This window comes from Mercenaria mercenaria, chromosome 1 (assembly GCF_021730395.1).
Source record: "Mercenaria mercenaria strain notata chromosome 1, MADL_Memer_1, whole genome shotgun sequence".
Lineage (NCBI taxonomy): Eukaryota > Metazoa > Mollusca > Bivalvia > Venerida > Veneridae > Mercenaria > Mercenaria mercenaria.
The window spans coordinates 46,621,525-46,637,693 of NC_069361.1; the positions used below are offsets into that span (position 1 = coordinate 46,621,525).

The following is a 16,169-nucleotide window of genomic DNA, read 5'->3' on the forward strand; positions in this document are numbered from 1 at the left end:
GGGGCATTAAAATCAATGAACATACTGTAGTGTAAATAAAAAGTTATTTGCTGAAACATCTTTAAAGGATGTAAGGATGTTATTATCAAATAAAAACCTAAAATTATCTACTACTTTTGTAAAATTCTTGAAATAGATATATACTTAATAACTTAATAACAACATAATATATTAGGCCCTAACAAAATCTGAAATATAGATCCCTCGGAAGCAACGAGAACAAAACAAAATAGTAAATATTGCAGACTCGATTTGATTGAGACCGCATTAGCTCTAATTGATTTAATTTGTACGCTAGTCAGCAGTGTACATGTATTTAGATAATTTACAACCATGCTTTGCACGGAATGTCATGGATAGACGGATAGACTGGCTATATTCATCACTACAACCCGGCAAACTGTAGGAAATCTAAAGTGGTAGTATATTCATGGCATGCATGAAGGTATTCTGAAATATTCACCATCATGAGTCGATGTGTATTAGACACCGGGGACCGTCTTTTAAAACATAGTACAAAAAAAATGTACGACTAAAATCGATCATAGGTCAAAACTGTGACATCTTTTTTCTTGGAATTAATATGGACACATTATACAGAAACATGCTTCATGACAATAGGCATACACATAAAATCTTGAACACATGAAACTATAGTAACGTGTTTCGTTATTGGTATCAGCAAGAGCGTTCAGACAAAATTTTGGGCGTACAATACGATAAGATGTTTGATAAGTCTGCCCCCAGCTGTTTTTGGCAGACGGACAGACAAACAGACACCCAGGCCAGTATCTGTCTAGTTGGTCGCAGAGTACAGAGGTGTAGGAAGCAATTGAACTTTGGGGCGGCGAGTAGGAAAGGGAATATATATTGTATAGGAAATGACGCTTGGAAAATATTCATGCTTGAGAATTGATATATTACATTTGAAATATACAGTCTATTTTTCTTTTTTTTATGTGCTACGATTTGCGAAAATAAACCAAGAAGTTGTTCAAGAAATAGTAGACGCTCCAGTTCCAGAAGACTAGTAATTTTCAGTTGGAGGATCAGGGCGTGAAGTACCACTGGTTTCGTAGACAGGCATATTACCACCGGACCACTGCGTCCGCCCTGTAGGCATCTTTGAATTGCCATCGTCCCATTTAAAGGGGAAATAATGTGCATGATACTTCGAAATGAATTAACAAATTATTTTAGCCACGTATCCACGGACCCAATACTGCAACTGGTCAAAATAATGGGACCACGACTGCGGTCCTTTCAACTCAGCTCTTACGTCCTTGCAACAGTTTTGGAGCTAATGTCGTTGATCTTACGCGATGTTAAATATTACCTTTACCTTCCTGAAATAAATAATTTATTCGTGTATAAATCATTCCATTTCAGGAAGCATCAATCGGTGAAATTCTTTGTTGATCAATCCATAAGTCTTAAGAGAAAATGAGTCCGTGATGTTGTGTATGTCAGGTTTTGTATGTGTTTTTGTAAGGCAAACGTGTTAAATGGTAGTAAAGAGGAGATCGATCGATAAGTAATATCCAAAACCATTCAGCCATATAATTCAGATACATTTTTAAAATGCTGTTTGATAATCATTCTGCAATTCGTCGAAAGTTAATGAAATTCACGAATTGACAGCTACATAGTTCTCTCTAGCAAGCCTAGGTAGACAAAATCTATCCAAAGAGAGCAGAAATAATACAAACTGCTCCAAGACGATATTGACAATGCATACTTGAACATGATTTACACCGACAGAATCGATTATGGTCATTTTTTTACGAAAGACCGTAGGTGACTTCCGACTTCTGACTTCTGACTTACGACTTCCGACTTTTGACTTCTGACTTCCGACTACCGAGTTGAAGAGGCATGCTGTAATTCATCTTCTAGAAGTTGTTGACAATGTTTTGCCACCTTTTCAAAAAATATATTCACAAACCCATCACCATGGAAACATGAGTATTTCTATTGCTGTTGTTTAATGTTCTAACAACCAAGGCATCTGCACTCCCCACTCCCCTCCCCTACTCCCCCCTTACCACACACACTTTCCCCCACCACTTATTCCCCTTTTCTAGCATTGCTATAAATTAACTTATATTGCTGAATTGAATTATCATTACCTTGCCCTTTTTAATCGGTAATATTAAAAAAAAAAAAAAAAAAAAAAAAAAAAAAAAAACAATAACATTTAAACAAGGCTCTATGTCTCTGTGTCAGATTTTTTTCTGTGAAATTGTATTACATATTTCACTTGCTTTTGAGTACTTCGCTTGGACAGACTTCTCCCAAAGCTACTATATTCCACCGTTCTGATATTCGAAATCCTAGTGCCGTGATATATTGCTATTTTAAACATATTCGGATGGCAAGCCAAACTGACCCGACAGTAACTGTCTGAGCGACCTGACACAACTAGAACAGTAATTTACTCCCAAAGCTACCATATCCCACCATTCCGATATTCGCCAACCTAGTGCAGTGATATATTGCTATTTTAAACATATTCGGATGTCAAGCCGAACTGACCTGACAGTAACTGTCTAAGCGACCTGACACAACTAGAACAGTAATTTACTCCCAAAGCTACCATATCCCACCATTCCGATATTCGCCAACCTAGTGCCGTGATATATTGCTATTTTAAACATATTCGAATGGCAAGCCGAACTAACCTGACAGTAACTGTCTAGGCGACCTGACACAACTAGAAAAGCAATTTACTCCCAAAGCTACTATATCTCACCATTCCGATATTCGCCAACCTAGTGCCGTGATATATTGCTATTTTAAACATATTCGTATAGCAAGCTGACTTGACTAGTTGAACTGACACAACTAGAAAAGTAATTTAAAGTATCATGGCACTCTGACTCAGTAGCTAAATAAAATAAATTGTAAACACACAAATGTGATTTATAACATACATTAATGTAAGGCGACAAAAAGTGACGGCATACATACGGTTTATTTAATGACTTTGCTTAATATAAAAGCGGAGCGACCAGTCGTGTTTGCAATGTCATTTATGGGTGTCGGTTACCGTCAAAATTTGTAAATATACATCCTATCCACAAGCCAGTCAGTGCATGTCTAGTCAGATCCATCCCGTTCACATGATTTATACTCATTTTTGTTTGGTTTAACGTCATATCGACACAGTTATAGATCATATAGGGACTTTACAGCTTTTGGTGGTGGGAGAAGACCCCAGGAGCCCCCGGGTATTATTTCATTAAGGGCGGACACCTGGGTAAAACCACCGACCTTCCGTAAGCCAGCTGGATGGCTTCCTCACATCAATAATTCTACGCCCCATGCGAGGTTCGATCGGTGAGGAGCAAGTGATTGGAATTGGAATAACAACTTGGGTACAGCCCCTCCTATATAATATAAACTGTAGTAAGATACCATTCAGTACAAATCTTTCCATTTAAACATTAAGCGACGTATTTTTATGCCCCCTCCCCCCCGGCATCTACTAATGCGGGAGACATATAGTGATTGTCCAGTCCGTCCGTCCGTACGAGGTTAACCAAATGGGACCGTTTCGTCTAGCATCAATACCGCTTACAAGAATGAATTGATACTAATACAGATGTAACCTGTGACCATTCCTCATCTTCAAACACCACCTGACCTTGACCTTGACCTCGTTTTGGACTTAGGTTGCTTTGTATGGGCCACCTCTTGGTTAACCAACTAGAAACATTTCGTCTAGAATCAATACCCCTTACTAGAATGAATTGATACTAACACAGATGTAACCTGTGACCATTCCTCATCTTCAAACATCACCTGACCTCAGTTTGACCTTGACTTCATTTTAGCCTTAGAGTTACCTGAACCATAAGGTGCAAAATCTATCGACAAGGATACCACCGGGGGCATCAAGCGTTTATTGAACGCAGCTTCTTGTTTCCAGAGAAATCAGTGACAAGAATGTCTGATATATTCATGGTTCAGTTAGGGCTGCTCCCTCCGACTTCTGATTGGGCACCGACGGAAGACCTCCAACATATATTGATCTGTGCATTATCGCGGCGTTCACGCAACAAAGGGCTGGAGAAGAGGGGAAGGAAATAATTAATAAGCCCATATGAATATAAGCATCAGAAATGTTGCGATCAATGAAAATTTCCCCAATAAGCAAAACTTTTCTCATCAAATGTAAGAAATCAAGTGAATGTCATAAAAAGCTAATTGTATAAACATACATTAGAGCAAAATGTACACCCTAAACCATCAGTAAATTTCAAAGTCAAAGGATTTTATTCGAGTAAAAACATCTTGAACATTTTTAACGTGACTGCCCGGCTAACACCTATTATTTATACTACACAGACGTGAAACTATGAGGTAAGAATCAATGTTTTATTGTAATACAGTCAAACCTGTGTTAAAGACCACCTCTGAACAGAAACCACCTGGCTCTAAAGACCACATGTTTTGTTTCCCATTTTAACATTTACAGTGTATAATAACCTTTGAATAAAGACCACCTCCCAGTAAAGACCACATTTTGGCTCTCCCAAGTGTGGTCTTTATAGACAGGTTTGACTGTACATATGTAAGGAATTTTGTATAACTGAATCGAGGAAGTGACTATCGAAGGAATATTTTATATCGAACAGCAATTTTCACGAAAAATGATATACAGCTATGTTGCCGGGCTGAATATTAGGTAAGTGTCTTCACAAACTTGACTTTATCTAGCTTGTCTCGGAAAAGTTTATTCGGCGAAGCGTTATCTTTATAAAGACAGTAATCTCTATTTGCTTCTGATTTTGACGGTAAACGCCGCCCATAGTCAGTCCATTACACACAAAAATGACCCGACAAACGGCAGGCCGACATGGTCTTAGCAGAGCACATTAAGTCGAAATGACATTTGCCTTTGATTATTTCCCGAGAACAGACAGCACAGCTGCTAATAACAAGTAAAATTCAAATTACAAACTGCACAGTAGGACTAGTATATAAAAGCGTTGATAGCGCCTGTATCGTCTGTTGATGATATTTTATCGCGAATCTGTGCTTATATTGTAAGATAAAATAGGAGTATGAAGATGCTTTTTACAATTGCGGTAAGTAAATTAGTCCTTTGGAAGACTGCTTTCAAAGTAACATATTGCATCTTAAAATACATTTTGTATGTATGTTTTGTTTGCTTTTCCAGATTGATGTTATTTCGTACAGAGAGAGAGAGAGACAGAGAGAGAGAGAGAGAGAGAGAGAGAGAGAGAGATATTCATTGCTTGTGTGAGTGTATTGTATGTAATTGTCACTGGTAGCCCATATGAGCGATTCCTATAGAAGACTATTAGTAATTTTTCAGTGGAAAAAAGTGCAAGATATGGAAGACGTCCCAGTTCCAAAAGCTATCTGGTTCTCGTGTCAGGTGTGTCAGGGCACATACACACGGGGGCTCTTATCCCAACTTTAGTTGGAGGAGCGGGGGCTCGAACTCACGATCCATGGTTCTGTAGTCAGATATTGTTATCAAAGGACGTCTTTGTACACTCATTCACTGTTTGTTATGTAATATGCATTTTTATATTTCAGATTTTGTACTGTTTGATTGTTTGTGAAACGTCAGGAATTGTTACTCGAGAGCAGGTAATTAAGTTTGATCATTTATCTCAATATATGTTATCATATTCACCGAGAAAACTAACACGTTTTAAATCAGTTGGATGTGTAGTACATGATATCACGTGATTGGCAAAAACAATGAATATTCATTTCTTTCTAAATATCATTACGCTATGATTCAACCTTGTGTTTTTCAATACCCATCAGAAAGGAATAAATTGCATATCTTATTTGGTACCCGTATTTCGATAAACTCAATCAATAGAAATTCTTATGTGACTTCATAAAGCTCACTAAAACAGTTTCAAGCACAAATATTGATATGGAATGTCCTATCAAGATATTTACAAAAACAATGCATATGCAGAATAGAGATATAAAAAAATATTTTGACAGTCTACATCTACTTTCCAGTTTGATTTTCTTAAAAAAGATTTTCTATACTGCAGCTAACTACTCATAAATTAAAACAATAAAACATACTGTTAACTTACTGTCGTTTAGTCTATCCAAATCTCATATGAATTCCCATTTTGTTTCAACCATCCGTCACTAGTTAGGGCCACTCACAGGGTTGCAATTTAACAAAACATATTCCCTATTTTCATTTTCTAACAAGAACATATATTGAAAACTGATAAAGCTATGGCAGTATGTACATGTACATGTTGATTTTTTTTTATTGTTTTCGACCTAAACAATGACTGTCTGTAAAATGCCGAACAGCCAACTGCCTACCAGTGGGCAGTTGGTTATTCGCACGCGAACTGGCAACTGGCTCTCCTGACTGTTTCCAAGACTGACCTATATGTTGAAAGTGTCGGATATTGATACGAAAGAACAAAATCGGCTTTTCTGAAATATATCGCGAATTGCCAACTGGATCTCCTGGTGCTTTTGTGACTGCTGAATGCATTTAAAGGAATAAATATTATCGTTAAAGAACAAAACAAGGGTTAGAATAAATTTTTTATCGTGTTCTACCAAAACACTGACTGTATGTAAAATGTCGAATAACCAACTGCCTACCAGTAGGCAGTTGGTTATTCACACGCGAATTGGCAACTGGCTGTCCTGAGTGTTTCCAAGACTGATATTTACGTTGAAGTGTCAGATATTGATATGAAAGACCATATAAAATGTCATATTGAAGGATTTTATCCATTTGTGACTGAAAAAAAGAAGCTTTTCTGAAACATATCGCGAATTGGCAACTGGCTCTCCAGGTACTTCTGAGACTGCTGAATGCATTTTAAGAAATGAAGATTAATATTAAAGAACAAAACATGGATAAGAATAATTTTTTATCATTATGTTTTAAAAGGTAATCAGACTTGATTATACATTTTCAATAACCAACTGGCAACTAGTATGTAGTTGGTTATTCGAATGTTCAACTACCAACTACCAACTACCAACTGCCTACCAACTTTACTGTCATCATGTCTATTTTACTTAGATTTACCTAGTTAGATCTATATAGAATCACTCACTTGAAAAGACAGCGAAAAAGTTATTGTAAACATATTGTAATACGAATAAGATTTTGACTGTATCTGGAAGGTTTACGACCTAGTTCAAGCCCCTACCACCTGAACATACTATACATGGAAATGAAAGTATATATCCTGGATACAGTTTGAAATCTCGGGTAGCTCTAGAGGCTATGGGGTAGGTCATACATTGATGTACGGTAATATATGTTCAAGTCGCTACATCTTAGGTACAATGTGTGAATGTGTAGATATATGATTCCACTTCGAAGAGTCAAAGGTCGTCCATTACATTTTTGACCTTTGACAAACGGACAGACGTATAAAAAAAGCAAGATACGAAGTCGAAATTCCATGTTTTTTAACTCGACATTTCGTATTATCAACCCGAAATTTTGACTTAGTAACTCGAAATTTCGAGTTATTATTATTATTTATTATTATTATACCTGATTTGTTGAGCGCTCTTTTCATATGAAATATACGTACAGGCGCGCTTTACAATTAAACATGTGACGTATCGCAGATATGTAGGAAAATCACAAAACATGACATATGCAATCATAAAACTGAAACTGAAACTGAATAATTTGATTAAACACCGATTTTTATAAATGATATATAATCAATGGCGTTGTACACAATAATAACAATAATTACCATAACAATATCAATAATGACGATGATCATAATTACAGCCCTATTGTAACAAACAGTCATGACTGCACCCTCCCCTTGAGGTCATTTTACCCATATTGAGAGATCGCCGTGACGTCACGCATTAAGTTTAGAAAAGACACTGGAAGTTAAGCGTTCATAATTAGTCCATTTTATTTCGAAATAATAATTTAAAGTAATCAATAAATTGCTTGTTTTATATCTTTTCCATTGATCAAAAAATTATTGATATCATTTGTGTTTTAAGAAAGTTTAAGCCGTTAGAAAATCATTACTGTTTACAAAAAAAAAAAAAAAAAAAAAAAAAAAAAACAAAAAACATGGACGCTCGGCGTCTGCCCACCCGACCTTTGTCTTATCAGTTCTAAAAATAGAAAATACAACGGATTTGTATACAAACACGATCTCTTCTATACCAGTGCTTATAGCAACTGGTACGCCCAGACGAGTTGCATATAGAGGTTTAACCCCCCTCCCCCGGATTAAAGGTGCCATCATATACTGCAGTACAAAGAAATACCACACACCACCCTACCCATAGAGCCTTACCAACAAATGCGTTTATTAAACAGACCTTGGAAATATAAATGTTGAAATGTAAAACATTTTACAAAAAAATGTATAGTAAAGAGATCTTCGTCAGCGACGAATGACTTACCGTAGTTCTGTATCACAAAAAATGACAATAGCATATTTATTATGGGTAGAAACAGTCGCAGTTGGTATCTATGTGTAGTAGAAATTTTTGAAAAGGTGTGTTTTGAGAGCTCTTTTGAATGAATATAGTGATGAATCTTTTCTGAGATTGTCAGGAAGAGAATTCCATAGTTTTGCGGCGGCAACTCTGAAACTTCTATCACCATAGGAAACCAGTTGACTTTTTTTTGTGGCACAACAGAGTTAATATCGCGAAATGTCGAGTCAATTATATAAGGCACATGGCACTTATGCTCTTCCGTAATTTACAGGTAGAACATGTCCCTATCTTTTTGTTTGCCGAATATTCTAAGTATATCCTGATGTTTACAAAATCAAGGCTCAGTCAACTGCTACATTGTAGAAACAAAGTTCTGAACATGCAGAACTACATTAAAGGCTCATAATACCTTTGTTTATCTTGCCTCCTACAAGTTTCTTGCATTTCTATTGGTCAATAGACGTCACGTGGAGACAGGATATAATCCATATCCTGCTAGTATATTTCAAATATGAATTTTAATTAAAACAAAATGGCTGCCACACTGCTGGCTTAATTGAATCAAGCCAGATTATTTATTAGCTCCAGTGATAGTATCGTTTCCGAGAGTAAATTTAGTGTTTTCTTGCCAATTTCATTCTACTTAAGTTGAGGCTCATGAAGTTTGACAAAAGTTAGCCGTAAAAGCGGAATAACTCTGTATGGAATACACGGACGTTGAAATCTTGTTTTGGAAGTTAAATAGTTAAACAAGATTTAGTTTACCAAAAGGTTCCTTCTAGCGCACATTAAATATTCTTTTTAAGGGATCTTTAATAAAATAATTATGAACTATGTTTTTTGCTAGTTTACGTGCATTCTTATCTATTTATTTTAAGAATACTTAAAGTTATTTCACACAAACATTTATTTAACTTAAAATAATAAACAAACACCTTTAGATGAGCGATCCTACTTAAATATTATTAGCGGGCAATAAATACCATCACTCTGTCAAAATTTGGGGAACCAATGTCGTCTCCTGTCCTAGTGGCACAGATCAGAATTTGGTCGTATGTTTGCCTAATTTTACTTAGCAATACAATGGAAGAAAAGTTCTGCCATATGCCAGTAATTGCATTGCATGAATGGATACTTACAGCTCCACAACGACTAAACCAGGAGAAAAAGGGCTTTTATATAAGTCGGCACTAACAAACTGATGGATTTGAAAAAAGTGCGTATAAAAAGTTCACAACTTGACAATTAGATTCTACAAAACAATTAATAAAAAGGTATGAAATTACCAAGTTCGAAATATTTATAGTAGAGCTACCGGCGCCGCGAAGCGGCGCCGACAGCGTCGCATTACGGTTAAACGTGTGAAAAAGAAAATGAATAGAGAGATCTAACTGTGTATACTATCGAGTTGAAAATCCGTGGTACTTTTTGGAATCGGTGACACTAAATTTTTGTTTCTTTTCAAGTGAATAGGTTCTCGGAATTGTTTTAAGCAGTGATTGAATAGTTTCTTTGCTGTTTAAGCTACGCTCGCTCAGAGGCTTTGCCTTTTTCATATTAATTTTAATAGGGTATTTATCCACGGCGCGAAGCGCCGGGGATGAAAATCCCCGAGACGGTAACGTCCGTATATAGTTATTCGTCTTTGTTGTCTGCATATACTGAGGCAATTTTTTCGATGTTTTCCGGTTCCGGTTTATATACAGGCTGATCACTACCAAATAGTATGTAAGCCTCCGCAGGTCTAGTCACAAGTAGTCCAAATATAAATAGTACTAATCTTTTTTCCTTTCCTAGTGCATTTTCTCGGCAGCAACGTGCTTACTTTTACCCTACCGCGTTTCAGTATGTATCACTTTGCATTCTAATGAAATCGGCATGTTCCTATCGCATGCTAGATAAAAAAGGCGGCGTAAGAATTTAATGTCACGAAAAGAGAAATTGAAAGAAGCGAAAAGTAGTAAATTCAGCGGGTTGTATTTAACGAACTGTAGTTTTCTTATATAAAAGTTAACACCCCCTTTTCTTTTTGTTTTTCTAAAGTAGCGATCTAGTTCTTTATGGGAATATAAGTGTCTGAAAATCTGATATGCTAGAAAATGTCGAAACACCGTTATGAAGTGAGTGGATTTTATATGAAATAAAGAACAGCTGGATTTAGTGGTGTTCAGCCTATAAGGGGCAATACATGTTATTTTCTGAAACCCCTCGAAAATGAATGGAAATGCCATTAATCTATTCTTTATGATGTAAAACGGTAACAAATGGCTGAAAACGCTTAAATGTCTTGTGTTTTTGGAATTTAGATCGAATTTTCGACCAGGTGGCACTATTTTGGTTCGTTTTAGGACGTAGTAAATGTCTTTTCTCGCATTTTAGCACTTCAGTTGTCTAATTAATATTGAAATTAGCATGTTTCTGAATGAAAATGACAAACATCATAACGATAAAATGGATGTTAAATGTAAATTCCACGAATAAGGTAAAATTAATTGAAATATTGCTTGCACAGGGCTAAGTTTTGCATATTTTTGGGGATGGGGTGACCTGTAATGAATTGTCATTTCTCTATATTTTCTCAATATTTTGCACCAAAACAAAGCAGAATCATTGTGAAATAGGTGTACCTTGAGAATGAATGCAAATTCATGGAAAAATCAAACAAACATTTTCTCTTATAGGCTGATCACTACCAAATAGTATGTAAGCCTCCGCAGGTCTAGTCACAAGTAGTCCAAATATAAATAGTACTAATCTTTTTTCCTTTCCTAGTGCATTTTCTCGGCAGCAACGTGCTTACTTTTACCCTACCGCGTTTCAGTATGTATCACTTTGCATTCTAATGAAATCGGCATGTTCCTATCGCATGCTAGATAAAAATGGCGGCGTAAGAATTTAATGTCACGAAAAGAGAAATTGAAAGAAGCGAAAAGTAGTAAATTCAGCGGGTTGTATTTAACGAACTGTAGTTTTCTTATATAAAAGTTAACACCCCCTTTTCTTTTTGTTTTTCTAAAGTAGCGATCTAGTTCTTTATGGGAATATAAGTGTCTGAAAATCTGATATGCTAGAAAATGTCGAAACACCGTTATGAAGTGAGTGGATTTTATATGAAATAAAGAACAGCTGGATTTAGTGGTGTTCAGCCTACACAACGCAGACTGGTTGTCTGCAAGAACATCCGAGCACCCCGAATCAGTCACAGAAATTTGTAAACCGCGCCAACATGATTCTTTTTATTTCTTTTTCGAAATGAAAACTGTACTTGCAACTGAAAAAACTTTTAAAACAGTAACGAAGTGTAAAGACCGTCAAGTTTCTGCGCGGAGTGCACACAAACAAAAAATATCCTAAAGCCAGTGCGAGAACGCGGTGAATTACGTCACCGCCCGTAAATTTTGCAAAGTATGATATTCGCTGTAAGAGGTATGATGACACTAAATGTAAACTTAGAACGAGGTTTCACTTTCTTTTGAGTGTTTAATATTTCTTTGTAAGTTGATATATAAAAGATAAATCCCCATGCTATGTGGTGCCTTAATTCATATTAGATCTAATAGAACATAAACTTCCTAAACGAATCCATAATTCCAGATAGATCTAATTCCAACACCACTCCTTTAATTTTTAAGGTCACTGGTGATTTTTCAAAGGAGCTCTGCCTTTTAGGTAGCGCCTAATTTCATATTAGTATATTCCTCGATTCAAATTATTTTACTTAAAGAGAATTTCATAACGTTCTGCAGCAAAAAATAAAACAAAATGGAACTTTATGTTGCATGCGTCTTTATAACGTCACAGCACGTCTGTTATGTCTGTTTACGCGCGTCTGTTTCCCGCGCTGAGATTGAAATAGTTGCAAAATGCACATCTCAAGGTAATTGAGCATCAAATAAAAAGAAAATTTGTTTGTTTTTCGTGAATATTGAATATATCTCATCTCGAAGTGAGAAGATTTTCACATTTTCTCACTTCTCAGTGAGATATATTCCATATTCACTCAAAACAAACAAATATCCACTATATACTTTGTTTTGGTTACATCCCTTTAAGGTAATAGTGAATTGATAAATTTAGCTGTGGAAAATTCGTATGACAACTCTGTTGTTGCATTCTGCATTTCCCCAACGTGCGTCTGTCTGTGCGTCACACAAACTAGGAGGGTGGGGGTTGGGGATGGGGCGATTATAACTTCAAAAGTACGATACATTTTTTTCACAAAACTCTGTACACAGATAGATATTAACGTCTTTTTATTGTCTTGTTATTGCAACAAATATTGTTGTCATGGCAACAAATAGTCTAAAATATTACAAAAAGTGGATTCTACGAGAAATGAGTTTTTTTCCCCATGAAATTCGGTAAAGAAGTAGAAGACAATGTGGAGAATATGCATATTATTCTATTTTCTTTGTTTTGTCCGTTCGTCTCTATGTGTGACCTTCTGGTCGATTCTGTCATAACTAAAATGCACATGTTTTGATCATAAATCTGACACAGATAGAAAGCAATATGAAGAATATACATTTTATTTAATTTTGCCCTTTAATTTGTCCGTCCGATCGCCTGTCCATCCGACAGTCATAGAAAATAAATCCTTTGTCACGAAACATGGTAGAATATTTGGAGAAAAGGCGTTTTCTCAATTTAATTTCAATATACAAATGTGATTCCTACGGTAGCAATTATGACAGATGCCCCTTTTGGTAGGGGACTTTTAACCGGACAATAGTCTTATTGTATATTACAGTGGTAAAAGTTGGGTCAAATTGCTTTCTTTTTGATAGTTCACCAATTTAAACGATGATACTGGTTCAAATATTTATACTAATATATGCGTTTATTACACATTTGAGGTAAACTTGCCAAATTTCTCAGGGCGTATGACCCTTACCAACCGCATTTGGATCTCACACCTGCCTTATATAATAACAAATTACAGACAAAGTCATGACTTGATGGTAATGTTTTACAATAAATAAAGTGTATGATGCATAGGACAAAGGGTTTGCAAAAACTTTTCATGTTTATGTACCTAAGCAGGGTATATGTCATTAATAAATAAAAGTGCAATGAATAAAAACATTTAAACAAGAGGGTCTTTGACTCTAAAGAGCTCACCTTTTTACAAGGCTTCAAGTGTGTTTGTATAACGTAATGATTCAAGTACAGAATAAGGTTTCTTCTATGTTAGCCTTTATCCCATACATGTCACACACATATTTGAACCTAGGGCAATAATTTGATAAATTATAGTTGACAGTACAACTGTAATATCACAAATCAATATCAATGCTCTAGCTATTATTGGGTCAGAGAAGATTTTCAAAATTTCTTATGCATGTATATAACTTTTATTAAATACTTTTTTAACCTAAATGACTCACATGTTCAATGAACTGGAACCATTTGAACAAATTTAAAAGAGGGCTACCCAGAGATAATTTGTGTAAAGTTTCATCAAAATCCTTACAATGTTTTTTGAGAAAATGTTGTTTAAAGAAATTGTTGATGAAAAGTGACCACGCCCTCTGGCGGACATGTTTTTGACGAATCGGGAAATTGAACACTATTTGTAGAAGGTCACACACAAGGACACACAAGGACAATTCGTGTTTAATTATTTTCAAATCGGGTTAATTTTTATATAGAAGTAAGTTTCTATAATATGCATATACACCGAGTCCAATCGTTACCTTGAAAAACTGGATCAGTAACGCATGATCTCGGATCAAATGGAGCGGTGTTGGTGATTTTTGGTAAGAAAATTATATTTTTCAGTTATTTGAAAATCATTGTCAAGGACGGCATAGCGGAAGATGTGCTCCGAGTATTATGAAATACTCGCTACTATTCATTTTCCAGCAAATCTGAGCACTTTTTTCAATTACTTTAGAAAAGCATGCGAAAATAGCAGGTAAACAATGCCGCGACTCAGAAAAAGCATCTTTTTTCAGTACGTTCTTCGGCAAAAAAGCACTAAATTTTCACTTCCACGATATCACTGACACTATCACTGACACATTCTGTAACATGCTTTATCATAAATGATGAATTATAATTCTTGGAAGACTAATATAAGGCGATTCATGGCCGTGCTGGTCAGTAACGCAGGAGACACGGGATCAGCGGCTGCAAAACACAGTAACATGGCAGCTTCTGAGTTTTCTTCTGTGTTCGTTTTCATCAATTTTACATGGGAACATGCCTTTATTCATTGTATTTATCTATCAAAATAGTGATAAATAGTGGCAACACATCAAAAAGGTGTTCAATGCTCCACTCTGATAAGAGTCATGTCACCATATTTCTAAATTGAAGTATATTGAAATTGAATAGATGAACAAACTGGATGGTACCAATTTATTTAAGAACTTGCATTGAAATCAGTACTGATTCTTAAGGTATACAATTACACTGGTTGTAATAAAAAAAAAAACGTTCCACGAAGTGGAGATACCATTAGGTTCCATGTTCCATGAAGGTTTACATCAGCTCGCCGACACAGTATGATTTATGACGTCTGTTACTCTGGAGAATTTGGTCTTTGTGTCTTTTCATATGTCCCTTTTGTGTTGATTCGCCGTAAAACCCAACTCACTCACTCACTCACTCACTCACTTCAGGTTTGATTCTGTTGAGCATGTTTGATAGCATATGTAGCATGAAGCCATGCCATAATAATGAAAGGATAATGTAATTACTCACCCTATTTCTTTGTTTACATTTAGAACTCCTATAGTTCCGGTAATTAATATATAACCCTGTCACGGAGGTATCATTAACCCCCACAATTCACATCCAAAAATAGGTGGAGCTAGTGTTTACGGGCCGTGATTTTTTTGAGAGAATAACTTGCAAAGCAGTGGTATGATAATTTTTATTTTATGCTAACTAATGAAATACTAATAGGTTATTTAACATTGTTCTGTACAATACGGAGATATATTTGGACGAGTCCCAGCTGAGAAAACCATATTGGACGAGCCGCTAGGCGAGTTCAATATGGTTTTCTCAGCTGGGCACGAGTCCAAATATATCTCGTATTGTACAGTACAATGTTAAATAACCTTTTTATTCTATATCTTTTTTATCTTACTATAATAATAGTTTAAATTAAAAATGTTTCACTGAATATTGTATTCCTGCCTTTTCTAGTTTTTCCCAGCTTGGTATGAGTGCAAATATATATTAAATTAGAGATGGTACCTACCCAAGTAAATCTAAGGGGAACAACTCTGAATTGACCAATAAACTGAAGCTAACATAAAACATTGGACAAAAGTGAAAGAAAAATCAGATAGGTCCTTTTTCCAACAACTGATCAGGCAGACAAAATATGACCTACATTTGTTTAAATCTCATTGTATTCAATATACAATATGCACACTTTTCTCATGGCTTACACTGACAGTTATTTTATAAGTTGTAGTGAGGCCCTGATAGAAAGTTTAGTAATACATGAAGATGATGTAAAATAATACATAAATTCCTTTAAAGAACATTTACGAAATTAAGAAACGTTATTGAGTTCTGATCTTTTAGTCAAAGTTATTTATTGTTCTTAATGGTGATTCATTGGTTTACACAAAATTTATATATTAAAATGTAAAATTTCTATATCCAACAATGAGAAATAACAAAAAAAAAACAAGTTAAACTAGTATCACTTTTGTGTAACAAAGTAGCTAGATTGCGTA

General features: G+C 35.5%; 1 protein-coding gene across 1 annotated transcript in view; it reads left to right on the forward strand.

Moving 5' to 3' along the window:
- The first annotated feature begins 5,029 nt into the window (after positions 1-5,029).
- Positions 5,030-16,169, forward strand: part of LOC123545628 (fibropellin-3-like) — a 38,073-nt gene continuing 26,933 nt past the window's right edge. The window contains exon 1 of the mRNA XM_045331947.2: positions 5,030-5,093. Within this exon, the coding sequence (XP_045187882.1) occupies positions 5,070-5,093 (24 nt within the window). The 5' untranslated portion in view covers positions 5,030-5,069. The remainder of the gene's footprint in view (positions 5,094-16,169) is intronic.